Source organism: Lissotriton helveticus, chromosome 1_1, assembly GCF_964261635.1.
Source record: "Lissotriton helveticus chromosome 1_1, aLisHel1.1, whole genome shotgun sequence".
Lineage (NCBI taxonomy): Eukaryota > Metazoa > Chordata > Amphibia > Caudata > Salamandridae > Lissotriton > Lissotriton helveticus.
The window spans coordinates 1,876,102,173-1,876,120,493 of record NC_136057.1 but is presented as its reverse complement, the minus strand read 5'-3'; the positions used below and the strand labels follow the sequence as shown (position 1 = coordinate 1,876,120,493).

Below are 18,321 nucleotides of genomic sequence, written 5' to 3'. Positions count from 1 at the left end.
TGAGATAGTTAACTGAGTTCATTTAAACTGATTCCCTCTCCTGCAGGTTGCTTTGCCATGCCCTCAAGATTGCTCTCATTTCCTCAGGCATGGATGGCAAGGGCCCGAGCTGTATAGATAATCGAGGGCCCCGTTCTCCCTGAACTGTGCTATTTCTAAATGGTAGGTCAGATCCTATCTGTCACCAAATAGTCAGTCATTGAGGGCAAGCATATGCACTGTCTAATAATAAAGTAGAAGATGTGTAGCCCCTAAGCCACCATCATGTGTGCATTGTGCACTTTTTGAAGAATATTCTTGGTTGCTTACTGGCCCAGGTACAGGATCTGTAGGAACCGTTCTCATCTTAAAGGCTGATAAGGATATTTCAAATAGATATTTCTGCAGTACATACATCCAGAGCTGTAGCGTTAAGCTTTATTTAAAATGCCCAGGATGGATAGGGGGAGGGAAGGCCATCTTTTGAGGTCCTGGTGGGTCATTTTTATAAGTGGATCTAAGCTGTTCCCAATAGGAGGATTGGTCCTGAGAGACGTGCGCTAGGTATTTAAACCTGTTGTGGCAGACTGCAGCTGTGACAGCTTGCCCCAGTTGCTAATCTCACCTCCAAGTGGAACCACCACCAACTTGGCCCAGTTTACAGCCAGGCCCAAGGCCATGCCATGTAACTCCAGCATTTGCATCATATGGTCCCATGTTTCTGCCAGGTTATTGGACATGGCCCTTTTCTAGGGGGATTTCCCTAAAACTTTTAGCATCCTGTTTTTTTGGCAACTCTCTTTTCATGACCTTATGACTCTTGGCACTTTCCCACTGTACTGCAGTCGAAAAGTGCACACACCCTTCCTACACATGCCAGGATAGGGTGCATACTTGATTGGTTTAGGTTTAGGTGTCGTACTTGTGAGTGCCCTGTAAAAAGACACATCACATACCCAGGGAGGGTACTGCACTGTCTAGTAGTGGTTTGCCGCACTGATTGTGCCACCCACCGGAATAGCCTGTCAAACATGCCTCATGCTCAGGTTGGCCTTTCTCACTCAGGAGCCAACTTTGAGGGAGACTTTCACTACCGCCAGAGCAGCCCTAGAGTAAATCTTGAGAGATGGAGCTTGGGTTAGGTGAGTGGCCGGGTAGGTACACCTACGTGTTCACTCCCTGGGTAGGGACAAACCCTCAAGTGGGTGTTCCCTACCTAGGTTGTCCGCTCTCTCCATGGTTGTGGCTGATTCTCTTATTGTGGCCTTAGGGCCTGGGGTACTTTCCCACTGTAAATGTAGTGTAAAAGTGTGTGCGCCCTTCATACGTACGTTAGGAAGTGGTGCTTACCTGCGGATTCTAAACATAGGTCAGGTCTGCATGTGTGTGCACTTGCACCTACGATGTATTAAAACATGTGGTCGGCCTGCCATTACAAGCAGGTGAGCGTACTCAGGAGGGAGGGGTTAAGCATATAAAAGTCTATAATAATCTGCTGCATCTTTCTGCTGTCACAATTCGGCCCTCAATGTTGCATACTGTGATGATGGCCACTGGGCCATGCTCCTTGGTTGTCAGTCAGTTCCACAATTTGCCCACCTTGTCCTCGGCCTCATATAGCCTTCCACGAGAGGCCATCCATGGGCTTCTTTTTTCCCACTGAGATAAGGTTAGTTTAGCAAAAGTTGTGTATCTTGAAGTCAAGATGCCGTATGCTTGTTTCAAGTGAGACCATATCTGCCCCTGTGCCTATTTCAAGCCCTGACATGGAACATAGCTAGTCCGCTTATAATCGCTGTGAATGCACCACAGAGGCATACAGTCGAGGCTACTGAGTTTGTGTTCAGTGTAAACAATTCTTGTGCATCCTAACAGTAGGTCCTCTATTAGTTCACTATCTGTTAACCACCAGGCTTTAGTCTCCATAGGTTAAGGATGAGCTCCTTGCTCCAGTATAGCTGGAGGAGAACCAGGGAAGGGTCAGGGGTTCCCCCCACGGCAAGTCCACCCTGCCACGTCTTGAATATTGGTTGTGGGGAGAACGTAATAGTCAATGGGAGAAATAACAGTGCATCTCACTCTTCCCCTCATGCCACCAGCTCCAAAGTCTACAAGTCTAATACAATCACTTTCAAAGTATGGGTGCCATGTTTAAAGTGCTGGCATTGATCAGAAAGGGGTGCCATTCCAAATGTAATTATCCCATTCATTCTTGTCAGTTCCACATGATTCTAGATTGAACTGGGGCAGTGTACATAGGTCTGGTATGTCAATAAGATGAGGTAAGGGTTTCACCGTATGGCGCCCCAACAGGGTTAGCAAAGAGAAGATCTACTGAAATTCTGCGATTTGGCAGCCATGGTATTTTCTGCATAATGATGGATTTTCCACACTCGCCTCATTATTCATCATCTGCTGTATAATTCGCAGATTTTAACAAAAAAATATGTTGTAGCTCAAATGGATCAAACGTTACTAAAAACAGGCAACACCTGTTGCAGCTCAGTGGAATGCCCTTCAGAAAAGTTGACCGGTCACCTTTCAGTCGCTTGTTTCTGTATTTGGATATTAAACTGGTTCTAATGTGGTGAAACCCTTGCCCAGACAATGTTAACATGTGCAAATGACAAAACAATGAACAATAATATCACAAAATGTGTCACATTATGCCGCAAAATGTGCCTTTTCTTTCTGAATAATTTAGTCAACACTGTTGCACATAATTTGATCCTCCCCTGACGCATAATTCCAGTGGTCCTGGCAAAAAACAGTATATTGCGGCTGGAAAGGTAAATATGGGTGGTGTGGAGAGGAAGGAGAAGGATGGCCAATACTCCACTCAGTGTTCCTGTATGGAGGTAAATACAAGTTTACTCCAGAGGACACAGGAGCGGCAGCCCTGACACCTGAGTAATGATTCTTAATGTTATAGAGTTACTTTTTGGCTTCTTGATATCAAGGCTCCCTTTTCACAGACTTGATTTTGTTTTAGTCAACAGCACTTTGCATACCGGAGTTGTAGGAAAGATATTTCAAGTTTTTATTTATTTTTTGTATAGGACTTGCACAGACAAGGTATTGCACCATAAATTTATGTTTGTTCTACCCAATTCATTAATAAAACTTCGATCAAGCTCAATAAACATTCATTAAATACTGAGCATATTAAAAGGTAATGCAGGCGGAATTATTATGATGAGCTCCAGTTTAGAGTTTCTGACGTTGTTGACCAGAAGCGTGCTTCGGGAAAACAAATAAAAAATTCTCAAAATCTTGGATCATCATACCACAGTGCGGGCCCTTTCTGTATATTGAAAAGTTTTCCATCTTCCAGTGCTCACTCCCAAAGTGAGTTCTCCTCCCACAAACTGAGAAGCAATTTTTAAATGTGATCATTCAACAAGAGCTGTTTTTCGAAGTCTTTGAATTAAGATAAGCCTGGGACAACCAGTGAATTTCAGAACAGTAAGTCAGGTCAGCAGAATACGGTCCTGAGAGCCTGATTTAGAGTTTGACGGACGAGTTACTCCATTGCATATGTGAAGGATATCCCGTCTGCCATATTACAAGCAGTGGTCACAGTGGGCAGGATCCGAGGGGCATGCCCATACTTTTAAGGAAAACAGGTCCCCTGGTTTTTTTTGTGAAAAGACAACCGTCCCTGGACAATTAATTCCGATAGTCGAAATGCTCCAGCAGAAGTGTAAGGGAGGGAGTCTCCTGTGCTGTGAACCCAAGTGATGGGCAGACAGCTAAACAAACCTTCTTGCCAGGGTGCCTGTTTACCTGAAAGAAATGCAAATGTGCGCAACTGGTCAGTCTGCAAATGTAAATGGTGTTTGAAAGCCGGTATTGGCTTTAATTGATGAAATCACCTAAAGCTTCCTAATGGCATAAAGGTATTCTTTTTGAATGGTACTGCAAGGGAGTTACCAGCTAAGCAATGAAGTGTGTTCTTTTAAAACACAATTATAAAAAATTGCACTACGTACAGTCCGGCTATTACAATAAATCTATATTTTGAATGCACTTTTTAATCCTAAACATTTTTGCACATTCTGTATCACCCTATCTTATACTGTGTGTAGTGTAAGTTTCAAATAATGACTTCATTATACATAGTGCTTTCTGTCACAGTCACAAGTCACTATTCTCCACTGCACCAACCAGGATTCAGTTCTGTGGCTCTCTTGCTACACACACAGACCTTTGCAGTACATTAACTAATAGAGGTTTCATAATGTACAATAATGCATTTCCCAATGATTAAACCAACCTGCATTTATTTTTTTATTTAAGCTTTTGTGTTACTTTGTATGTAGTTGCCTGAAGGAGAAAGACTGAAAAAGGTTACAGAATATTTTGTTTTTTTACCCAAGCCGTTGACCCTGCCTCATGCTCACTCACTCTGCCCCACTGCATGCAGCAGCACAGTTCACAAACTTTTTTAATGCACTTCAACCACTTATTACAAGTTCCATAGGATATAATGGAGTTGAAATATGGCGGACGGGACATACGTCTGTCTGTGATGGAGTAATCTGGTCCAACAAACTCTAATTCCACAGCAAATACAATACGCGCTCTTCTGCTCCAGTCCCCTGCAGGCACAGTCTCCTAGACTCCCCTGCAGCCAATCCTGACACTGCTCTTATGCATGAGAACAGCATCAGAATACGCCTGAGCTCCCTGAATTTGTACTCCCAGTGAAACTGGGAGCCTGTGCCTACTGTCTCCAACCCAGCAACGCAGCTCGGGTTTGAGACCGCTTCAGTGCGCATGTCAGTTTGACTGTCCCGAAACGGCCAGCCAAACCCACATGCGCACTGTTACCAGTGCATACCACAGTCACTCCCCTGGCCCCACCCTCAAAGACTCTGCCAGAAAGGAAAAATAAAACGACAATAAAAAGTGTTTATTGTCGGTTTATTTTCCCTTTCCTGCCGCTTTGAGGCAGCTGGAAGGGGGTGGTTGGTGGGGGGGGGGGGGGTCGATGGGTGGGGGGGGGCGGTCGATGCTCCTACGCCATAGCGGAGGAGCCGACCCTGTGTAACCCCTCAAGCCAGAATAGAAGTCTCAAAGGGGAATGAATATACGCAGACATGCAGGATACGTAAGCCGTGGATGGCACCGAGGAGCTGGCAGACGGGCAGACGCCTCCGTCATCGCCAGCCCATGCCCTTGAGAGCGGTTCCATCCGCTGCGCCTCCGTCACCAGTGTGTCCTTAGAGAGGCCCAGGGCCCGGGGTGTCACTACCTCTGGAAACAAGACATCACTCGGCCCCCTGAGGCCGCGAGTCCCATGGCAACCACCCAGCGCTGCTGGAACTGTGGGCGGGCAGCAGCTGGCGGAGCCTGGCAGCACACGGTGCCCTGGCAGGGCAACTCGAGGCCCGGTACCCTCTCCTTCCAGATTTCTTACTGAAGGCCTGGCGTCGCCCGCGCTCGCTGGGTCACACGCTTTTCTCCCACACACTCGCCTGTCACGTGTTCCTACAGTATTACCACTCTCTCCCGCTGCCCTTCTTCACCTTGTCTCTTCGAGCTCCTGTCATGTCACTTAACCCCATCTCCGCTGCCCCCTCTCTCTCCCGCACTCACTGACTTTCCTCCCCTCTGCCATTCTTCCCTTCATTTCCCCCTTCTTACGATTTGAAGCCTCTTTCCAGCCTCCATTTTGCTTCCTCTCTTTGCTTCTTTACTTCACTTACGCACAGTTTTTCTTTAGCTTCTCTTATTTCGCATGTCCATTTTTACCATTCCCCTATATATCTCCCCTCAAACCCTCCGTGTTTTTAGGAATCATCTGCTTGTCTTCAGTCCTCTATGGCAGGTGTTTCCTCACCTCCCCAATTCCTTTCTTCCTTCTTCTTTCTTTGTCATCCAACCCTCCCGTCACTCTTGCACATCTCTCCTTTCTATCCTCTCCTTCTCCGTCTTCCTCTTCTGTTACTGGACGTCTCTCCTGTTCATCCTCTTTCACTGACCAGTTCTCCTCTTATTCATCTCAGGGAGCCCCCCCCCTTATTCCTCACCTTTCAGTCGCCCTCTCTCCCTACTCTTCACTACTCGCCCTCTTCTTTCACCTTCATCATATACTCTTCCGGTCCGTCCCATTCCAGTTTTTCAGATGTCTTCTACAGTTTCACCCAGATCTTCTCTTCTTTCTCTCCCACTGAACTCTCTTCTCCCCAACATTGTTCACTGACCTGTCTTTCTTTCCTGATCTCTCATTGGCCTTCTCTTATTCTCTCTCTCCACAAGTATCCTCTCCGCGCCACATATCGTACTGACCTTCCTCTTAACCACTCTTTCATTGGCCATCTCTATTACAGACCCTTGCTTTTTCCCCATCTCTCTCTCTCCCTCTTTCTCTCTCTCTCTCTCCCCCGCCTCTCTCTCCCTCTCGCCCTCTCTCCCTCTCTCCCCCTCTCCCCCTCTCTCCTTCCCATTCCTTTTGAAAAACCATCTCTCCTGCCCATTTTCTCTTATTTTCTCTCTCCCTCTGTCGCCCTCTCTCCTTCCCACTTCTTTTCAAAAACCATCTCCTCCTGCCCTGTCTTTCAGACCCTCTCTCCTGCCCTGCTCTGTAACAAGCTTCCCCTCCTTCCACTGCTTGCACATACATTCACCCCATACCTCCTCTCTCATTCAAACTATCTTTCCATTCCCTTTGCTCTCTGACCTTCTCTCATTCCTCACCCCTCTTCAGGCTCTGCCAAACCTTTCTCAGAGAGCCTTCTTGAGTTTTCTCCTCTAGTGGTGCCGTCACAAGATGCCGGAGACTCATTGTAGCTATGTATGGTGGAGAGGAGCCCTACGGACAAGTCTCCTACATCCCTGTCTATGGGTTGTGCGTCAGAGCTCTCATATGCAGTGTCGGCCGCCGCCAAAAGTAAAGTGGGGCAGTGTCCAGCCGCGGGCCGTGGAGGGAGTTACGGTGGGGCAGGGAGGCGGGGAGGGGGAGGGGCAGGGTGGAGGGACCTAAAAACCGGCATATGGATAATTGCAGGTAAGTGCACAATTTAATTATTAAAACGAATTTCGTAGCGCGCACTGCATCGCAAAATGCGATGCTGTGCGCAACGAATTTCGTTTTATTAATTAAATTGTGTACTTACGTGCAATTATCCATATGCCAGTTTTTAGGTCCCTCCACCCTGCCCCTCCCCCTCCCCGCCTCCCTGCCCCACCGTAACTCCCTCCACGGCCCGCGGCTGGCAGTGTCTCCCAAAGTTTTCAGACCTGTGGCTCCCTTGACCTAATTGGCAGTTGGCCATGGCTCCCCGACATTTTTTTACCAGTGGGGGAATGTAATCCCGGCCTTGGGAGTACTTCCAGTAGTCTCCCTAAAATGTATTGGGAAGCATAATAATGTAAAAAAAGAAAAATATAAGCCCAAGAATGCACTACTAAAAGCTAAAAAAAAAGAGCAGCTATAGGTGTGCCTGTTCGGTGCTTTAAGGAAGCTTGCATAGTTACTATGAAAAATCCTGCTAAAGCGTAGTTACTATGAAAAATCCTGCTAAAGCGTCTTCTATTCCCTCATCCTTTTCGTTTCTCCACCTCTTGTTGACACCTTTGCTCTTCAACGTTCTTTTTCTCCCCTCTCTCTGCCTTTATGTCCTGCTTTCCTTCTCTTCCCCTTTGATTCTCCCCCGTGCATGATGTAGTGCTGTTCGCACTCTAGTTTACTGAGGCATGCATCCCCACATCCGCAGGCCAGGCGTGGCCTGCGGGGAGGTAATAAAAGGAAGGCGTGCGCTCGGGCACGTCACTTCCGACTGTGACACCAGTGTGAGCCTCAGTGGTGTGTGCTGCGCGTCCCCACCCCTGCGCTAGCACAGCGTGGCCTGGTGCCCAGCTTGGCACAACTCTACATTGGCGACGAGCGGAGGGGGCCCAACCCTCGCCCGTGCACCTGATTCCGGCGGAGCGGTCCGCTCCCCGCCGCGGCGGTGACCGTGTGGCTTCGGGCTGGCTCTTGCCCTGGGAGCCCCCCCCTGAGGTGCTGCTGCCACTGTTTTGTCGGCCCTCTGGGGCACAACACCGACCTCCTGGCTGCCCCCCGGCGTGGGCGCGAGCCTCCGGCTGCCTCCCGCTGCGTCCCGACCTGTATTTGCGACGCATTGCCGGACCTCACGCATCTCGCGTGGTCCGCGGAGCCGAAGCCCTGCCAAACCTCACGCATTTCGCGTGAGAGTGAGAAAACGCCTTGCCGAACCTCACGCATCTCGCGTGCAACGCGTTTTGGGTGTGCTGTGTTCCGGAGGGGAGTGACGTCGCCTGGAAGGACTGCTGCTTTCACCTGAGGGCCCCGGAGATTCGCCCAGAGCGGGTTTTGACCCTCCAACACCCGGCCAGAAGCGGCGCACGTGACGCAGGACGCAGCCGAGACACGTGGTGAGCGGACGGAGCGGATCATCGCCCAGGTACACGTGGGTGCGACGCAGCAACGCAAAGACTGTCCAGGCCTGGAAACGCCCTGCCCTAGCCGGGAGTCGACATTATGGGGGACGAAGACCCTGCAGCGCCCGTGATAAATATCCCTTTCCAGCATGCCGCAACGGGGGTTCTCCCGCCATTCAGTGAGGCAAGTGACCCGGCCACGGCGTCGCCCCGATGGAAAATCTGGCTGGAGAGACTTGAAAATTATTTTGTGGTTACGCGTGAAACGGACGATGCAGTGAAAAGATCCTTACTACTCCACTACGCAGGGGACGAGATCTTCAGGCTCTTCAAACATCTCCCCAACACGGGTGCGGCGGCTAGCTACGCGGCCGCAGTGGCCGCCCTCAACGGACATTTTGATCCCCAACTAAACGTGGATTTCGAGGTCTTCAAACTGGGACAGGCACGTCAACGAGACGGAGAGACCATGGACCAATTCCACACGCGAGTCAGGGAACTGGCCAGCTCCACCGACGAGGATCAACCCAGAGCTATTAGGAGGCAACTGATTCAGGGATGCAGGGATAAGACACTGAGGGGCCAGATTCTCCGAAAACCTGGAATAACCCTGGAGAATATCCTCATCTTGGCCAGATCCCACGAGCTTTCAGATGCCAGAGCGGCGGCCATGGAACAAGCCCTACATAAGACCCCGATCAAAGTGGAAAATGTCAAGACAGAACGCGCGGACGCGGTGCGGCCTCGGACACGTGGTCAGGCGCCGAAAGGATTTAGGAAGAAATCACCTCAAGCCCGTTGTGGATACTGCGGCCATGAACCACACGCAGCCAAGGACTGCCCGGCCCAGGGACAGACGTGTGGGAACTGTGGGATCCCGAACCATTTTGCGGCTGTCTGCCGCAGGAAGAACCAGTCTAGGAACCCCAAGAAGTCGTGGACACCCACCAAAGCGGTCCGCCAACTGTCACTAGCTACAGCTGACCCGGGCCCAGAGAGGTCAGAGAGACACCTGCCCACGGTCTGCGACGACTCTGATTCGGAAGACGAGGAGGCGTATGTCGTCTCGTTTGCCCGGGAACTCAAGCAGCGACGGCGGCCGCAGCCCACATGTGTGGTGCAAATGGGACAGAACGAGGTGAAGGCGATCATCGACACGGGGGCCACCGTGAATGTGATGGGACTCCAGCAATTCAACAAGTTACGCCCCCGCCCAGAGGTCCTACCGTCCAAAACGAGGATCTTCGCATATGGCGCGGACACGCCTCTACCCCTTAAGGGGAAGATTGTGATACCGGTTCGGGCAGATGAGGAGGAGGTAACGGCAACCATTCACATCATCAACCGGGAGGCTGATACTCTCCTGAGTAGTCACACGGCAGAGGATCTGAAATTGATAGCTTTCGCCAACCGGATCCGAGCCCACCAAGTGGACGAGCTGTTGGAGCGGTTCCCCGAGTTGTTCAGGGGACTAGGGTGCATCAAATGCGACCCCATCAAACTCCACATCGATAAATCAGTCTCCCCCACGGCCTTGCGCCACCGCCGGATACCATTCCACCTCCGACCCCTAGTGGAGAAAGAACTGGAGAAGTTGGAGAATCTTGGGGTAATCGAAAAAGTGACGGGACCCACCCCCTGGGTGTCGCCCATGGTAATAGTCGAAAAACCCAAGCAGCCGGGCGAAATTCGGCTATGCATCGATATGCGGCTACCCAACACAGCCATCCGGAGGGAGAGGCACCTGACGCCTACCATGGACGACATAGTGGCCGACGTGAATGGATCCAAATGGTTCTCCAAAATTGACCTCAATGCAGGATATCATCAGCTGCCCCTTGCGGAGGAGAGCCGATTCATTACCACATTCAGTACCCACCTCGGCCTACGGCGCTACAAACGCCTCAACTTCGGCATATCATCGGCGGCCGAGGTGTTCCAAAACACCATTAGAGAACTCCTATCAGGACTGCCAGGAGTCATCAACGTCAGCGATGACATCCTAATACACTCATCCACCGCATCTGACCATTATAAGCACCTGCGAAACGTCCTGAAGAGACTGAGTGAACACGGAGCGACACTCCACAAGGACAAATGTCAATTCTTCCAATCATCGATTGAATTCTTTGGCTACATATTCAATCAGGAGGGGATCCAGGTCGACCCAAGAAAATCCAAGTCTATAAAGGACGCACCAGCGCCCAAATCGCCAACGGAGGTGAGGAGTTTCCTTGGGATGGCCACATACTGTGGCCGATTCATACCGGGCCTAGCCACCAAGAGCGAGCCATTACGGACTCTCACCAAATCAGACGCTGTATGGCAGTGGGGCACCAAAGAAGAGGAAGCATTCCGGAGCATCAAGGAGGCCTTACTGGAAAACGCGACACTGTCCTACTTCGATCCAGGGAAGCGCACCGAGGTCATCGTCGACGCCAGCCCGGTAGGCCTGGGAGCAGTCCTGACCCAAGAACACGAGCCCGGACAATGGACGGCCTTAGCATTTGCCAGCAAGGCCCTGACCCCCACCGAGACCAGGTACGCCCAAATAGAGCGAGAAGCCTTAGCGATTAAATGGGCCTGCAGCCATTTTCACCTTTATCTCCAGGGCCACCCATTCACTATGGTTACAGATCACCAACCTCTGGTACACCTCTTCAAGGGCACAGCTCCACATCCACCACCACGCATTGAAAGATGGGTGATCCAACTACAGTCGTACGGGATGGAGGTGGTATACCGGCCAGGAGCCAAGAACCCGGCGGATTACCTGTCACGCCATCCATCTCCCCAGGAACCGCCCTCCACCGATGACGACTGCGAGGAGTATGCCCGGTGGGTAGCACTCACATCATGCCCCCTGTGTATGACCATCGACGAGATCAAGGAAGCGGCTGCTGACGACAATCCGTACATGCGATCAATACAGGCCATTCAGGAAGGCACATGGGCCAACTACCTACACCCTCCCGATACCTGGACGGCAATAGACAAGGAGACCCTCACGAAATTCTGGCACGTCCGTCATGAACTCAGTGCCACAGATGATGGCGTGCTACTAAGGGGGACACGACTGGTAATACCGCAACGTCTTCGAAATCGGGCTACCCAGCTGGCCCATGGCGGCCACCAAGGCACCACGAAGATGAAGGCCTGCATGCGGGAGAAGGTGTGGTTTCCCGAGCTGGAGACCATGGTCGAGGACTACGTGAAAAACTGCCTATCCTGCCAACTGACCAGTGCTCCAGAGAGGCCGGCCCCAATCATCACGGAGGAGGCCTGCACGACGCCATGGACCAAAATAAGTGTAGATTTTGGGAGTTTCCCAGGAGAGGGACACACGCTAGTGGCCATTGACTCGTACTCAAAGTACCCTTTGGTTGAAAGGATCAATTCCACGGCTTTCTCGCATGTAGGACCCGCCTTAGAGAAAATGTTCTCCATGTTTGGCTATCCAGAGGAACTGAAAAGTGACAACGGTCCACCTTTCCAGGGAGCGGAATTCGCCACCTTCCTGAAGGCCAGAGGCATCAAGCACCGACGCATAACACCCCAATGGCCGCAAGCAAATGGAGAGGCCGAAAGGTTCATGCGAACTCTAAATAAGACATTCCGCATAGCAATGGCAGAACAGGCAGACCCTGAACAGAGATTACATGATTTCCTACGGGAATATAGAGGGACTCCTCACTGCACTACACAGAGAAGCCCTTGGGCACTCATGTTCCAAGGACACCGCAGAGATCTCCTCCCCACTGCCCCGGGGACAACACCAATCCCGAATGACACAGAGGGGACCCTGGAACGGAGAAGGCAAAATAATTGGCGAACAAGCCAGCGCCGGAGGGCGACCACGCGACGGCTGCGCCAGGGAGATCAAGTGGTCATACGGAACCGACGTCCTGGAGGAAAATTCCAAACGCCCTATGAACCGGGACCGTGGACTGTGACGGCCACGAAGGGAACCATGGTGACCGCACGTAAGGAGGGAGAAGAAGTATCGAGGAACACCTCGTGGTTCAAAGTAGTGGCCCCGGGGATAACCAACAATTCGGAAGCGCTGGAAAGCGCGGAGACAATGCCCAAGACTCTGACCCAAGAGGATGGAAGCAACTCGCCGGCAGGGACACAAGAAGGTTTGCCGGAGTTAGAAGACGGACCTCCAACATCGCAAACCCCCGCCAGGAACACCCCACACCATCGGGAACCTGAGCGAAGTCAGAACCTGCGATACAACCTACGGCCCAATCCACCCCCAAGTCAGAAGCTAAAAGACTATGCCTGTCAGCTGAGCCCCTGAATCCGTCAACAAGGGACACGCAAGTACAGCATGTTGTTTTGCTTGAAACCATGAGAGACTGGTTATCCCATTTTGAGACAATATGTAATGAAGATATAAAAGTTTGTGAAGTTGGATAGGGATGTAGTGCTGTTAGCACTCTAGTTTACTGAGGCATGCATCCCCACATCCGCAGGCCAGGCGTGGCCTGCGGGGAGGTAATAAAAGGAAGGCGTGCGCTCGGGCACGTCACTTCCGACTGTGACACCAGTGTGAGCCTCAGTGGTGTGTGCTGCGCGTCCCCACCCCTGCGCTAGCACAGCGTGGCCTGGTGCCCAGCTTGGCACAACTCTACACATTCCTTCTTCCATGTTTTCTCAGACTGAAAGTCAGGTGTCACTTTTAGTTTCCTGTATTTCCCATCCCTCTGCTGCACTCCTCTTCACAGAAATAAAACATTCTGGTTTATAAAATCTGGCATGGTATTTCTTCAAGTTCACACAAAGTAAGTGCAGAAACAGCAGCCAGCATTTAAAATACACGGCCTGTGTGAAGTTGGAGCAATGTGTGAAATCTTTATCTTAATTCGAGTAAAAATGTCACGAGTCTGTGTTTTCCCCCTACATAACTCTTGTTCCCCAGGACACTTTACTGCGCCATAAATTTCATTCATTTGCACCTGTTTGCTTAAATTGTTCTAAGAGGAGCCTTAGTATTCATTAAGATGCAACTGCTTTTTTCCGTCGAGACTGTGGGCCACTGCACATTTATTTAACTTGTCCCTTTCAAATTCGACTGGTCAAATTAAAACCGTTAATGAGCGACCAGTGATTCAGCCCTCTTAGCTACTTTTAACTTTTCTAGAGGGTCGTCCGAGGCACGGCAGAATACGGCTGGAAGCAATAACGCTGACAGTCATGCTGCGTATGCGGAGGCTACGTCTTTGAAAGCACGTAGGCACTATGGCGGCATTGCGCTCCTGGGCCAAACCCCAAATTATGCAGGTGGCATTTGTAACTTCCCCGTGAGTTGGGCTGCGGCTGGAATGAGCTTCACTTGCTGCATTCAGGTAGGCGTCAAAAGACGCATATTATTTTATTGGCCCACATTCTCACATGATTAGCTTGCTCAGCACACGGCCACCGCTATCTTTCCCAGATTGTGCGCGGCGCCCCTGGCTACTCCTAACGGCGCACCGGGGTGCCGCGGCGCACAGTTTGGGAACCACTGAAGTGGGGGATTAGGGCGGATGGGAAATCATAACAATAAAAAATGAACCTGTCGCCGACGGACGCCTCTGTGGTTCCCTGCGGTCACTGCGAAAGCACAGGCACCCCACCCAATCAAAGCGCTGCTCTTATGCTATACCTAGCATGTGAGCAGTGCCAGGATTGGTCTGGGTGGCCTGGTCTGCCACTCAGACAGTGCATGGGAGTCTGTGCTGTTTTTCCAACCCGGCTGTCCAACATAGCTGGGTTGGAGAATAGAAGTTTCCATGCCGGTTTGGCCGGCCTAAGACGGCCGGTCAAACTGACATGCGCACTTTACAGTGCCCATCACTCTTCCCCCTGCCATGGCCCGGCCCCACCCTACACTGGCAACGGCTCAGTCAGTCACTTTATTTTACTTCACAATATCGACTACCACTATATTGCAAAGAATATTACATCAGTGACAAAGTAGGCGTGGAGTTAAGAATAGTAAATCTATACTTACCTATATATGGCTACACTGATGACAGTAGTCTGGGTGTGTCCATGCACTTTAACCCATTGGCTGCTTCCGCGATATCGCGGCAGTGCGGCCGTTTTAAAAAACGGGCGCAGCCGCGTCGCCATTGGCCGACGGCAGCACCAGCGAGGTAGTGGCCGACGGCAGCATGGAAGGGGTTAAGGCACAGCTACGTTACTTTCGCTATGCAGATTCACACCATCCTACTAAAATTGCATGCTCTGATTTTGCCATTCACCACCAGAGCAAACCCCATCCTCACATCCACCTGGTGCTACCTTCCTTCTGTTTACCTGTTCCGTTGCCCGCCCAGCGGTCCTCCTGTTGTTTTGAGCCTCTCCCCCTGCTCCTCCTGCATGCTGCTCATCTCCAGGCTACAGTGATAAATAGCACAGGGGGTGCTTCTTTTAATGGAGTGACTGCCTCTACCTGTCCGGCTCAGCGAGCTGGAGCCAGAACTAAGTGGCTGAAGACCTCAGTGACCTATGGGAAATGGATGGGTTTCTAGTGAGCAGTTCCTTCCCAAGGCAAGGTCAGTGTGCTGACTCAGTCCAGAGAAGCGTTAGTGGTTAAAAGACACCCTCCCTGCTGCAGCCTGTCAAGCAAGTCCTTCCTGTAGCGTCTCCATCTCCACTCCTGCCAATCATACTCCTGGATACAATGGCTTCCCAGGCCCTTCTCTATGCCCTCTAAGCACCTGCCAGGACCTTTCCTCTCCTGCTGGTATAGCCAAAATTACAAAGTTATGCCACTGCTAGGAACTCTTATGAGTTGAATGTGTTAGACGCCACACTAGACCGGCGTAAATGTTAAATTATGATGGTGTAATTCACATAATTCTGTAATTTTGCATTATGATTGCTATGCAGGATTCCCAAAATTTCTCCTATGCCTTTTTAGATGAGTACACCCTATCATCAGTATAAATATTACCTTGGACGTCTGTTTGGGGCAACAATTGACCACAAGCACACAGGAACAACAGAAAGTGAGTGGCTGTTGTTAGTGGTCATTTTGGTGTATTGCACTTTTTTAGTGCAACATCCATCCTCACGTCAATCCCACCTTGAGCTAATATATAGTGCAAAGTGACAGACTGGCATTTCACATAATTAAGCATAATTATTTTGGTGAAATTTCACGTAATTACACAAAAGTATACCACTTGCATTGTGCACACCGTTACTCTATGTTGCTAAGAGGTGTGCCCATTACTCTTCTGGTTTGATGCCTGAACACCACTCCCACCTTTTCTAAATGTGTGTGGTGGGGGAAGGAGGGCACTGCTGTTGTTGATGTGCATTTTTGCACAATGCATTCCTCCTTGCACCATGGCTCCTGTCCTCCTGTCCTCCACTCTTGCACTCTGTTCCACTTCTTGCACTCTGCCTTTCACTCTCTTGAACTCTACCTTACTCCCTCATTCACCTTACCTTTCTCCTTATGCAAACTGACATCCTCCCTTTGACCCCAGCCCTGCCACTGGTACCCTGCGATTCTGGTGCACCCTCCACTCGCCCCCTAGGGCCCTGTGCCGCATGCACTCCCCCCTTTACTCTTTGCTCTCCCCTTCTTACCCTTGATCATTCCTATATTTATATTTTTATTGAGTGAGAAAGTGTTCACCAAGCTTCAGTAACATACAATACTGATAAAGCATAGGTAAGCTTCTCTAACACAAGGTACAGTTACAGTACAGGTGACAAAGTGCATTTCCCATGAAACCAGGTGACTAGCGGTACATGAGATGTTAGGTTAACAATTTGTTTACATTGTATTCAAAGCTGCTCTAGGACACATAAGAGGACTATGCAATTGGCGATTACAATCGCTCACCTGTAAATCTTGTACCTAGTGGTGAATCCCTGGCGGTGGCGCTCCACAAAGTCTGTGTACTCTTGGGAACGGTGGAAGGGCCCGCGGTCGGTGAGCAGCCAGTCCAGTGAGGCCCTCGCAGCAGCGGCATTTTGGCTGGTGAGAATGGCCACAATGGCCAGGACACAGCAGACTTTGATGGATGCCCATAGGAGCATTGGCCAGCCCCAATCACAGGGAGCGATCCTCTGCCACCTCATGCTTCTCCTGCAGGGGAGGAGTCTTCATTATCTCGCCCAATGGTGCCTGCTCCCGCTCGGGGCCGGCCCCGCCTCCTGTGTTGAGGGAAGAAAAAAGGAAACAGTTAGAGACATAGGTGTCTGCTAGGTCACATATTTCAATGGATGAAAAGCAGCATGTGCAGGGTAAGAAGTAACAATCTAAGATCCTAGATGAAAGCCTTTAACTTGCCCCCATCATCCGGAGAAGCTAAGTTTTAGGTCTTGGTTAGACAGTGCATATGCTGTCTTGAAGAGACGTGTTGTGTTCTATCAATGGGCTTACAGGCCTCCCATCACCAACCATTGGTGAACTTCAGCGTCGCTCTCTTTTTCTTTGATGCCATTCGTCACGGCATGTGGGCGTCATGCCCTTTTCTTGTGTTCAGCCCTCCCATAACGCAGGGACCAAGTACATGTCCCCTTACACTGCTCACTTTTTGAAGAGCTATATTTTTCTTTGTTTACAAGCACTCCCTAGGAGTACTTGTGTTTCCAAGTCATCACCCTTTGTGCACACACAAACACGTGCCACTAAAATACATGCACATGTAAAATGAATGATGCATTTCTTAAAAAGTTTTGTGAAACATGGACATCACTTGTTTTTTTACACAGTACAATGATAATGGAGTTCACTCCCTCCTTCATTTTGCATAGCACAAACACAGCCGATGGTATAGGAGCGCAAGTTCAGTCCTCCGTCTTGCCATGGTCCCCCTTGTACACATACAAACATACAACTAAAATGCATATGTGTGTTCATAAACAAATGCATTTCTTAAAAAGATGTTAAAACGTGAATAGCACTAGTTTATTTATATTTTTTGAACGATTCAATGGTATTGAAGTGCTCGCTCTGTCCTCTGTCTTGCCATAGTACGAACGTGAGGCAATGGTTTTGGAGCACCACATTAACGACACATTCATTTTTATTGCTGATCCTGCTTCAATTGAGATATTTTTTCCCCTTCATTGTTGCTTTCCCCCATCCTCTCCCGTCGTTGCTTGCCCATCTCCCCATCCCCTCCTGCTTTTCTGCTTGACCCATTGCCCCACTACCTACCTCATCGCTGCAGCTTTTTTTTTTTGCACAGTACGATGGTACTGGAGCACTTGTTCTGTCCTCCATCTTGCCATAGTGCTAACACCAGTTGATTGTATTGGAGAGCTTTAAGCGCTCACAAGTTAGATTGCACAGGGACACCTTTATTGTTGTAGGCAGGGGTAAGCGTAAGTGATTTGCCCAACATCCCAAATTGTTCAGCCGACCTCGAGATTCGCACCTGGCTCCCAAGTTACCCTGTTAGTAGTTCTGGCCAATATGCCACATCCTTGCTTCATTTCAAAGCTCCACTATCACTTTCACATTTGCGCAGCACGACCTCGTCAACACTGAATAAGCATTGGCAAAGCCAATAGATCTCTGCAATGCCTGAGCTATTGGCCTTGTCAGTGTGAATGTCTTTTAGCCGCACATCTGCCAGCCAAACATTCATACACACTTCACGTGATCTCCACCCACCCAGCCTGCATTACAGCCTGGGTGGAGAACATGCCCAGGCTCCCATTCCCTAGCTGAACGCTGAATCACGCGCTCAGACCAATCACAATGCCGCATTGCAGCATTGTGATTGGCTCAAGGGAGCCTCAGCCTGGGTGCTTCCTGTTCCAGGTACACCGGCCAGGAGAGACAACGGTGGGACAGCAGAGGTGAAGTGCGTCGAGGAGGTATGTTTTTAGGACCCCCTACCCAGCCCCGTGCCGGGCGCTCCTGAACTAAGAAGGCAGCTGCTTTTTGATAACCCTGACAAGATTGCGGAGGCT

The 18,321-nt window shown here is 50.2% G+C and overlaps 1 protein-coding gene across 1 annotated transcript in view; it reads right to left on the bottom strand.

Annotated features, from left to right (window-relative positions):
- BRINP2 (BMP/retinoic acid inducible neural specific 2) overlaps positions 1-18,321 on the bottom strand; it is a 254,992-nt gene that overhangs the window by 88,435 nt on the left and 148,236 nt on the right. The window contains exon 2 of the mRNA XM_078642029.1: positions 16,238-16,551. Within this exon, the coding sequence (XP_078498155.1) occupies positions 16,238-16,476 (239 nt within the window). The 5' untranslated portion in view covers positions 16,477-16,551. The remainder of the gene's footprint in view (positions 1-16,237; positions 16,552-18,321) is intronic.